The sequence below is a fragment of the Physcomitrium patens genome, chromosome 16 (genome assembly GCF_059467195.1).
Source record: "Physcomitrium patens ecotype Gransden chromosome 16, ASM5946719v1, whole genome shotgun sequence".
NCBI lineage: Eukaryota > Viridiplantae > Streptophyta > Bryopsida > Funariales > Funariaceae > Physcomitrium > Physcomitrium patens.
Window position 1 is genome coordinate 7,494,363 of NC_143425.1, and position 11,380 is coordinate 7,505,742.

The 11,380-nt window shown below is 40.7% G+C and overlaps 2 protein-coding genes across 2 annotated transcripts; one reads left to right on the forward strand and one right to left on the reverse strand.

Moving 5' to 3' along the window:
- Positions 1 to 309: 309 nt before the first annotated feature.
- LOC112293002 (cation/H(+) antiporter 19) lies at positions 310 to 5,457 on the reverse strand. The gene is made up of 10 exons (XM_090243558.1): positions 5,396 to 5,457; positions 4,947 to 4,975; positions 4,544 to 4,663; positions 4,114 to 4,285; positions 3,712 to 3,928; positions 3,194 to 3,530; positions 2,867 to 2,977; positions 2,499 to 2,671; positions 2,005 to 2,352; positions 310 to 1,793 (listed from the first exon to the last, which is right to left on the reverse strand). The coding sequence occupies exons 1-10, from the start codon at positions 5,455 to 5,457 to the stop codon at positions 483 to 485; spliced, it is 2,880 nt and encodes a 959-aa protein (XP_090099684.1). The 3' UTR covers positions 310 to 482.
- A 3,328-nt stretch (positions 5,458 to 8,785) lies between these two features.
- LOC112293129 (putative polygalacturonase) lies at positions 8,786 to 11,150 on the forward strand. Its single transcript, XM_024542249.3, has 3 exons — positions 8,786 to 9,883; positions 10,046 to 10,377; positions 10,485 to 11,150. Exons 1-3 carry the CDS (start codon positions 9,204 to 9,206, stop codon positions 10,967 to 10,969), a joined length of 1,497 nt encoding a protein of 498 aa, XP_024398017.1. The 5' UTR covers positions 8,786 to 9,203; the 3' UTR covers positions 10,970 to 11,150.
- The last annotated feature ends 230 nt before the right edge of the window (positions 11,151 to 11,380 follow it).

Here is an 11,380-nt window from a genome sequence, read left to right on the forward strand (position 1 = left end):
TGCTTTTGGTGATTAAATTTTGTCTTGTTTGTTACAATGGTGGTATTAACTGGAACCTACACATGATTGTGTTTTTGTTTTAGATTCAAATTTAATGATTATGTTTGTCAAAAATTTATAATTGTAGTCATTCTCTTTATTGATTTAGAAGTCGGCTTGTTTTTTTTTTTTTTTTTTTTTTTTCTTAATGTGTAAGAGTCTATTTAGATATTTGAGTAACTTGGTAGACTCCAAATTATATTCAAAATGAATTCGCACAATGGGTAGTCATGCTTTTGTCATGGAGCAAGGAAGAATTAGAACTTCAAGTCATTGAATGTCTTGCAGCTTAGTATCTCTGAATATCTCCAGAAGATGTACTGTACAAGATTATTAATGTTGTGAAAAAGTACAGTTGTGGCGAAGAGATAGAGGCTCACTAGATTGTGTAGAACCCTAAGTACACCGATTTCCGTTGAGCTTAAGTATAAGCCTTCGCTAAACTAACCGAGTTTATTTTGACTAGACCCGGAGTCATTAATATCACTTGGACCAGTGAAAGTGGAAGAACCCACCTCAACATTTGCAACAGAGAGCAAGTTTGCGCTTGAGTCGGCAGGGATAGACGATGTCAACACCGTGTCTTGGGAAGGACCATAGTGTTTGACAACTAGCAGAGATGCTTCCATGTGAGGGTGCTTGTTGGACACCAAAAAATTCCCGACAAGTCCCAGACCATGGTCCTCAATCATAGGAAAGGCATATGACTGCAGAACTGGACTATTTTCATGCAAATGCATCCCAGTGATTATTAACCCATTCGATTCTGCGGAGTTCACTACGCTAAGTATTGATTCCTCCAGCTTCTGCGTCTCGATAACCCTTAACGTCAGGTTCCTGCAAGCAATTTCTGACTGAAGACCTGGGTTGGTTGTGTGCAAGCTTCGGTTACTTTGTAAGGATTCACCGTTGCGATCTCCAGTATCGCCTACCTCTTCTTGGTTAGCTTTGGTTGCAGTTGCCAGAATGGGAGCTAGGGCTTGCATGTCCTTAATTCTCTCGCTTTCCGACAAGATGTCTTTCATGACGACGTGAATTTCTCCATTCGAATTTCTCATAATTGCGTCTGCGACGTTTGTATCCCCGGTCGAATCCGTTGTGAGGCAAGTTTTCTCAGCTTCACTGTTCTGGTTGGGCTTCACACACTTCTTGGGCTTCACCCACGGTGCTTTGAAAAAGTTCACAACTTCACAAACCAACCAATTCCAAGCCTCCCATCTTCTCCAGGCAGGAGGTTTTTTAGGCAAATGAGACCTCAACATACGGCTTGAGATTCTTCGGATGCGTCCCAAGTGATGGTGCACAAGACCTTGAATCACAATTTGGATGACTGTGAGTTTGATTCCACCATGCTGCAACATGCGGCGTGCCAGCATCAGAGCTTCTCGATCATCGGGGCCCCCGAAGAAAAGCACATATATGTGCTGAGAATAATTGGTGGGTGGAGTGGCTGTTGGTCCACCCAACCCATTATCAACCAGCAGCCCCACCGAACAAGGAGCGTCCCGCAATATTTTCATGTTCAATTTCTTGAGCTCTGGAAACATAGTCCCAAAATTTCCATCGTGACTTCGACGCATGTGAAGCGGCAGTAGCAGAAAATTGACCCGATTAGAGCATGCAATGTTACAAACATCTACGTGCATGTTGCGGAAAGCACTGACGGCGACTGCAGTCTTGACTTGCACTCTGCCAAGCTTTCCATAAGATTGAAATGCAACTTCAACCATCTCCACTTCGGTGTTCCCATGTTCCTGCAGAACGTATAAATTTGTAATTGCGACAAGCCTAAGGTTGAATGCACGAGTTTCTTTCTTGTGTAGAGCATGATGCTATACTTTGCACCATTGATCATCACAGTTTAGTTTACTTCGTGATCTGAATATCTGCCCATTATCCATAGGGTTTTCCATCACAAATTACTGCCAGTTTCTAAGGAAGGTTTAACTTAGATTGAAGTGTCACCTCATTCATGAAGTTGTCTCTGCTATTTCGCCTTGAAAAGGTGGACATTCTGATGGAGGACAATCTTTCCGAACATTCTATCAGGTGAAGCACATACGCTCGCAGAGACTTGTGATGTTTTCCTCTTGTAATTTCAATTATGTTCACCATGCCAGGTATGTTCCACTCTCCGACAGGACAGAGGAGCATACGCAGTTCATCCTTATCGTCATCAGAACCGATGCTCCGCCTTTTGTAAGGTGGTATATCACGTGCTGGTGTGTAAAGCCACATAACCACAGGAGTTGTGATGAAAGTAGTCACCAGGGCCATAACTACCATAATCGCGAACAATTCTTGATTAATGACCTGCAGATGTCGTGGAACACAGAACGTCAGTTCCAATAGTTTTTGCTTATCTGATAGCGTGGTTGACACCGTTCATAGCTGAGGTGAACTAAAAGCTTTAAAACATGACAATTAGTGTAGTCCAAGTGGGGTCATCAAGATCACACCCGTTTAGAGAGTCCAATGTTGAGGACTATCAGTTCAACAAGACCTTTGGTGTTCATGAGAAATCCAAGGGCCAAAGCCTTGCTGTTCTCCACACCCCAAATCTTGGCCACAATTAACGTCCCCATCACTTTACCGATGCATGCCGTTGCTATCACCATGAAGAGAATCAACACTGCGTAATGAAAATGAGACATTAGGCAGACCGTCACTGAATCGTAGATAACATTAAGCACACCTAACCAGGTGAACGTTGTGGTGATTTCACGTGCATAAATATCAATCAGACAATCTCTTCAAGTTTTCATCGCCAAATATGGATGGTCAACTCATACAATGCAAATGATGGTCTTTCTGCAAGAATTTACACCTGCAGTTCCATTATTGACTTCGGAAAGGTGTGTCTTTAGTCCAGATATTGCGAAGTACAGTGGCAAGAAGAGGACACTCACATAGTCTTCAACCTTCTCTATCATCGTCGCTGCACACAGTAAAAAAAATCGCATATCGTTGTTGTTGTGTCGTAATTAAGTCATGTTTATTCATGGAGAAAATGAATCTACTCTGATTTTTTCGAAGGTTTGCAGTAATATTAGTCTGTAAAGAGATGATGGAAAACTTGCACAAGACACTAGTGAGTACACAACTTCCTAAAATTCTGTCCGCAAAATGTAGGGGTTTAAGCAGGTTAAAGTGCCTGCGAATGAGCCATCCTTGGGAACAATGAGGCCACAGATAAAGGCTCCAAAAATGACATGAATGCCAATCAAGTCGGAGAAAAACGCTGATCCAAGAACAATCACAAGAGTCATTGCGACCACAGGTTCCGGTGGCAGCTCCCTATAGTTGGCCAGAGCGTACATGACGGGTGAAACAACAACAAACATGAAGGCAGAAAAGGCTACACCCAGAAGAAGCACCCATATTGCGACTACTGGAGTCGATCCTGAGTTTGTGAGGGCCAATGCCAGAGCCAGAAGGATCCAAGCCACGATGTCATTTATTGCTGCTGCAGACATCGCCATTTGGCCAATCTGCAAATATTCGAAGGTTACAAAATTCTAGAATCTGATTGCCAGTTTCACGACCGTTAACTTCTGACTAGTAATATGTATTACAATCGATAGCTTCATAATCTAGACCACAGATATAAATGTTGATTGCATCCAAATAAGGTCACAAGGTCAAAAGAAGTATGGCTTGAAATAGTCGTACCTCAGTGTTGAGAAGTTTGCGCTCTGCGAGGATACGAGCGAGAACGGGAAAAGCCGTAATGGACAGTGCCACGCCAAGAAACATGGTGAAGACTCCGAAACTGTGATGCGAATCCATCTGTGGGAGGAGTTTGCTTATGAGGCAGGCAACTATTGACCCAAGGCCAAACGGAAAGATTATGCCTGCTGCTGCCATCCATAGTGAAATTACTCCCGATCTGCAGAAAACAAAGCCACGTTATTATTTGATACTCCTACATCAATCACGAAGTTCCTTTACTTCACATCACAATTCATCAAATTCTGGCCTCTTTTATGTGGGTAATCATCACATGCCCACACAGTATTGACAATTTTGAACTGAAGTAATTGGGTCCAGATGGGGATAGGATCTCTTCCATACTTGACAATTGTTTTGATGTTCAATTCCAATCCCACAAGGAAGAGAAAGAAGATGAGGCCCACATTTGCGGCAGTATCCAGCACAGTCAAAGAGCTTTCAGGGAATATGGTGTCTGTGATGCCTGGGATGCTTCCGAAGCCAGTCGGCCCTAATATTATTCCTCCCAGAATTTCTGCAAGAGGAGACACAGACAACTCATTATGGATTTTGGCCAAGACTTTCACAGTGACTTTGGGCCATCTCTCTATTTCACACTCGCTAACACACAAGATACATCCATTTCATTTAATCCCATGAATGGTTTAAAATTCGCTTTACAACATCCTTCTGCTAGAAGTAGAGAGGTCGCGACACCTCCACAATAATACATTGAATGCAGGTTTGTGGAGCATCAATCCAACAAGATGGTAAGTACACTGAGAGGGCTTACCAGCTACAACACGAGGTTGCTTGAGGGGGCGCAGCAGGAGCGCCAGAAACCGAGTTAGACATATTATAATTATGACCTGAATGATTAGGAGCAATAGAGCATGGTGTAAGGGATCATCTCCTGCCAACACCCCCCTCGACGTTACCGAAACATCACTTGTTTGGTTTGAGGTCATTGAAAAGAACTTCGTTGCAGTCTATTGAGTAAACCAGGATGATTCAAACGAGAAATTGTGGATCGTCTGTTCAGAATTTAAACTGAGATTGGCTCAGAAGATATAGAGTTGCGGCCTTACATCGATCTCAATCATCGGCCTAAGAAATGGTTTTAACAAAGCAAATGAAATCCATTGCGGCCTGATGCGATTTGGGTCCTTAACGCTACGATATGCTTAACTACGTACCGTGCGATGTTGCATCGAAATGAAGTAACCTGCTCAAAAAAGCTTCCTCACAGTGAAATCCAAGCACTTGCGGTTACCTACGGATTCGAGAGTAAACTAAGGATTCCATGATCTGCAACGCCTCACCATGCAAACCAGTATCATGTCTATTTCATGTCCAAATTATACTGCTCTTTTGACGCACGAATGGTCGTTTGACAAGCTTTTCAGTCCATGACATGAAAAGCAACAACCAGGTCAACAAATGGAGGGGCAATGAGAATTAACTGTCGATTCGACGTCTAATCAAGGTCTTGAAGATTCAGCTTTCGTTACACTCAAACTGGCGCGGCCTCGACCACTGTAAGACTACTGCAGTCCTAGATAATCTTCGCTTAATGGTAATCGCTAACGGAATCGAAGCCTCTAATACTCAGGCTTTTACTAAATTGAATCAGTTCTCGGACAACATCAAACTTGATACAGAAGCATGTCGATCAATTGCGGTAGAACCTGCAGTCGAGAGCGCCATCGTCTCACTGAACCGCGCTGTGAAAAAAACTCTCGGACATTTCCACAAACTCGAAAAATTTCAATCTACACTCTTGATCATTCTCGCAATTCACAGCTTTTTCAACTTCCACATGTCTCTGGTCCACCCTTCGACGCTGACACTACACAACCCCCTAATCACTCCAAGATGCGATTGACTAGGAGGTGAAATGTATCCATGCAACATAGAAAGCTTCTTCCAGACTTCCAGCTTATTGTCACGGGTATAGCCTGTAGAAGGGTACAGGTTGCGCAGTATTTACGTTGTATTGAGAAGGGCCCTATGAAGTATTGCGCTGGAGTTGATTGGAAGTGGAAGTAGATGTTTGTGAGCAATAAAGCACAGATGTGACGGCGTATATGGAGAAAGCTGAGAAGTTTGCAGAGGCCCCGAAGAAGTATCATTCTAAAAAAGAGGACACTTTCTATGTTAATCACCCCGGTCTGTGTCTGATTCTGTTTCACTGGTAGTTCATATGTCATCGAATACAACCTGAGCTGGCCAAGAGAGATTCACTACGAATTCATAATCTAATAAATTTAGAAGGATTGATCATCCTGACTGCCAAGTTTTAAGTTGCGATCCGAGATGCGCCGTTTGGTGGAAATCTCTAATCCATATTGCAAATATCCAGTGTCTTCGCCTTATTTCACAACCGTTCAGTTGCTTTTCTGTTTCGAATATTGATGTAAAAATTTGTTACGCAGCAGCACACCCAACAAGTCCAGTACAATTCTTGTACTTCGCTAAGAATTTCCTCTGATCAACTGTATCCACATATGTAACAAATATGTTGCGTGAAGAACTCTCCTTTCATTCTCATTAAGATTTTCCGGAATCGTCACAATATGACATATCCATCCAGAAGATCTGTGACAGCAAATATTCAAGTATTGAAGACTTGAACCGCCGGTTTCCTCAAACAATCACCCTTAATATTGCATCAACTTTCCGTCTTAATGTCCGCGCATTCCAAGAAAGGAGCACAGAATAGATGCTTTTCAGATTGATTTGCTCCTAAGCAGCTTGGATTCATTATGGTTGCAGAAAGAAAATTCACAAAAGGCTTCGGGGAACCTTGAGTAAAAAACTAAATAAGCTTGTGAGCACAAGCTTATTGTTCCAATCTTGGAGAAACCCAATTGATAACTGGAGATGAGTCAGATGAGGAATACTGGATCCGTAGAAGTAAACTACTACCACCAAAACTCAACAATACAAGCTGTGCAGGTCCTCGAATCCAGGCACAATGTCCTCTTAGTTGGCACTCGCATGTACATTGCACGCGAGATTTTTCAGCACATTACAGTATTCCCACCAAGAATAGATCCATGCTTTTGCTGCTACTGTGTAGACTATGCGTGAAACGGCCGGGTAGTACTTCAGTAGAGATTATTCTCAAACACAACCTAAACTAACTCATACTAATCTGTTCCTCGTACACTTTTATAATTCTATTTGGAAAGCAGGCACATTGTATTGCAGTTATTAAATCGAACACTCAAAAATTTATTTCTTCATCTTCCTGTTTGGTAAAAAAAAATAGCTTTTCATTCGTCACCCCTCTTCTTCAATGAGGGGCTTCAAGTTTTTTGTTCAAGCGAATTGTTCGAGTTAAAGGCAAATGCAGGAGCTGCGAAGGATAATTAGAAGACCACTAGTATTGCCAACAGAACCATTATACAAACAATGAAGAGACGGTTAACACTTCTTCTTGTGGGTTTGAGCCTAAACTATGTGACATCATCGATTGTTGTACAGTGACAGTAGAGGCGCTCAATCCAAAAGAGAATTTGGTAGTAGAAACGTCCACGCTCTTGGAGCTTTCCATGCAATGTTTGGGGACAGCCGTTGAGCTGTGACCGTGTATGCTGCAATGAGATTTGAGCAGGTGATAATACTAGTTGCTGCTGCTGCTCCTGCTGCAGTTAATGTCATGTTGTGCAAGTTGTCTGTGCTGGACGATGGATGCTTTAAACCTCAGTTTTTGCTTCATGCTTCGTAAGGACAGGCTCAGCTTTCAGATTTAGCCCCTGCTTTGGATCATAGCTTAGTTGCTGCCAGTGCACAAAATCGCTTACAGTTTGATGTGGAACCCAATTGATTCACCAGAAGGCCTTGATCTCCACAAAGCTGATGCACTGAGGGATGTGATGTAGCAGTGATGGGAGCTAAACTTGGAAGACCTTGATAAAGCACAATCTGCAACGGGTGTATGTGTGTGAATATATATAATCAAGAGAAGGGATGGAAATGGAAAATTTGTAAAATGGAAAAATGTTTGTATGGAAATAAATTTTATAATTACAATAAAAGATTTTTTTTTTTTTTTTTTAATATGATAATCACATTCATTGCTGTAAATAAAAACACCCATTCCCATAATTCTATACACATATTTACAATATATATATATATATATATATATATGTGTGTGTGTGTATATATATATATATATGTGTGTGTGTGTGTGTGTATATATATATATATATATATATATATACATATAATTCTATACACATATTTACAAAGAAAATTTCTAAAAATTAAACTTCTAAGAAATATGTTAAACTTAGATACTTTCTTACATATATGTTATTGTAGTATTGAAATTAAAAAATAATAAATTTAGTTACTACAAAAATTCTTTGTTGATACTTTAAGTTTAGTAAGTATCTTAGAATTTCTAAAGTATTATTGAAAAATAATTTTAATAATTTTTCTTCTTGCCATTAAATTAGAACTAAAGTATTTACCATAACTTTATTAAAAAAAAATCAACCACAATCAACCAATTTTTTTTCTAAATCTTATAGTAGATTTTAAACAGAAAAAACAAAGTACAGAATAGATCTAATGTGTTTTATAGTACCTATATCTAACATAAGCTATACAAAAGCTACATATATATACACATGTATATACCTATAAAATAGATAAATACACTATGATTTAGTTTCATCAATTATCATAAAAAAGAAGTAAGATAATCAATGGATAATTAATTTCCAAAGTAAACTCTTTTTAGTTTAGTTTAGTTTTAATGTATCATCATCTTGCGACCCACTCGTTTTTACTTCAGGTATTCGTTTCTTGGACTGAAATCTTTCTTCATGAACCAGAACAAAGAGTTATCCTGCAGCTCAATTGTTTTAAAATTCTAAGAAACTTAGAATGAGGGTGTGGGAGCTTCGGAGTTGGTTAACGATCATCCATCCTAAATGTTTACATCCTCATCATCCATCCATTAAGCCAGAGCTTCCTCGACTTCAGCAGCCGCAGGTGCAGCTGCTAAGCTCAATCTTCGTGATCCTGAACTCGTCATGATTGCCATTTTTTAAGCATGAAATGTTGAACTGATTACCACTTTCTCGACCCGATCGCTGATTTTTTTGGATCCACTCATCGTCAGTTGCGTCGTAGCTTGCAGAATTATTCTTGTGAAAGATTTATTTTCAGACAATTGGCATGGTTTCTCGTGGGTTTTACTGCCCGATGCCTTGCAATACCCTCGACAATGCTCATGGTTGCCGTCTCCATGGATAATACCTCACCTCCATTTCCTTGGAGAATTCATCAGTGTGGTTTCTTAGATGCTGCGGATACTAGCGAATGGTGTGATTTGTGTGGTTGGAAGGTTTGATGAAGTCGAAGACGGAATGAATCAAGCGTTGCAAGGGTTTGGATTTCGATGTATGTTTTGGGTGTAAGATTGTGTTTTTGAGATGGGCTTGAAATTGGGTCTGTCATCAGTTGTGAGCAGGATGGGGAGTCTTGATGGAAGGAAATCGTGCAAGCTTGTGTTCCGACTTTTGATTACACTTTTTGTTGGAATTCTGATGAAGAATAGTTTCTCCCTGGCGGCATCACTCCCTTTCGAAATTCGGCCCAGCTTCCAGGCTTTGAAGGCGGAATTCGAGGATGGCCGGTTTGTGTGCAGAGTGTCGGACTTCGGCGCCACGGGAAATGGCGAGGTTTATGATACCAGCGCCATACAGTCTAGTATTGATTATTGCGCCAACCAGGGTGGGGGAGTAGTGTACGTTTCTCCGGGGGAGAACCTGACGGGCACACTCTACTTGAAGAGTAACATCACGTTATGGGTGGACAAAGGGGCAACAATTGTGGGCAGCGCACGGCAGGAAGATTTTCTCGCTCACTGGACAAGATGGTACACCATTCTGGCCGAAGATGCCGAGAATGTAGAGCTCACAGGCGGTGGCATCGTAACAGGGCAGGGGTTGAAGTTTGTTGTGGAATTCAAGGAGGAGAAGAATATCATGGTGAGCTGGAATGTGACGGGTGATTGTGTCGGGGACGAGTGCCGGCCGCGCTTAGTGGGCTTTATTAACTGCAAGAATGTGCACATTTGGAATGTATTTCTCCGCGAACCAGCATATTGGTGGTATACCTTATTGACCTAATCTTAAACGATCTTCACAATACTTCATTTTCTGGACTATCTGAATGTAGCACAATCTTTGGTACAAAACTAGAATTAGCACTAAGTAATTCTAAAGTACCATCTCGCTCATTAGATTCTACGTCTGTTGGAACTCAATTGCAGCTTGCATATTGTGAAATCAAACATTATTTCGATACACGATGTGTCCATGCATGGCGATTTCAATTCCCCGAATACGGATGGCATTGACATCGACTCTTCTAATAACACAGTGATCAAGGATTGCCATATCGACACTGGTGATGATGCCATATGCTCTAAATCAGAGCTTGGTCCTCTTTACAATTTGACAGTGACTAATTGCTGGATCCGAACCAAATCATGTGCCGTGAAGTTGGGTAGTATGACCAATTTCAATCTTGGTAATCTACACTTCGAGCAGCTTGTGATAGTGGATTCACACAGAGGGCTAGGGATTCAACTCCGAGACTCAGGTACTACATTTCCTACTCAAAGGCCACTTATTTGCAAAGCTTTCACGGATTTAACTTGATGTCATAGTGCTTTTGTATATCTAAATGTTTGTGTTGCTTCTGAATAGGCAATATCAACAATGTCACTTATGCCAACATCCAGATGAGCACACGTTACTATCACCCTTCATGGTGGGGTCTCGCAGAGCCTATTTACGTATCTGCATGCCCTCGGACGCCAGACACTGTGTTGGGCTCTGTCAACAACGTGCACTATATGAATATCACGACCACCTCAGAGAATGGCATTTTTCTATCAGGATTGGAAGAAAGTTTTTTGAAGGGATTACATTTCAGGAACGTCAAAATGACGCTTGCAAGGTCGACAAATTTTACAGGAGGTTATCACGACTACCGACCTGGATGTCAAGGTCTGGTGACTCATCGAATGTCAGGTTTGTTTATGGAGTATGTTAAGGATATCTGGATGCAGGAGGTATTTGTGCAGTGGAAGGGGTCTAATGTGTCAGATTGGGGATTGCCAATCGATTTCACTCCCTCTACTGTAGGTAATATGCACTTGATGAACTATGAGAATACGTATACTGTTTGAACATCTACCTCCAGCTCCATCAGGTTTAGAAACATAATGTTGATTTTCTTAAGTTAGTGTTTACTTCGCCTGCTATCAATTGATTTATTTGATAATTTATTTACTCATTAAGAAACAATTTGTTTAATTACCATGCAATAGATGTAAGTTTGAGAAGGTAGAATACAAACTATTATTTAAACAGCCATTGCAAATTGGTGCATCAGTAGACTGCTTACATGTGTTTTATATAGATACTACATCATTGATATGTGAGAAGGATGTATAATTGTGATTCTTATCTATTGTAAGAATATGGAGAAACATGAAAAATATTTTTACTACAAAAATTTAGAGATGTAGGATTATACATCAAGATAAAAAAATGAATCTTTCATATAACTCAAATATAATTTTTGAAATATATTATTT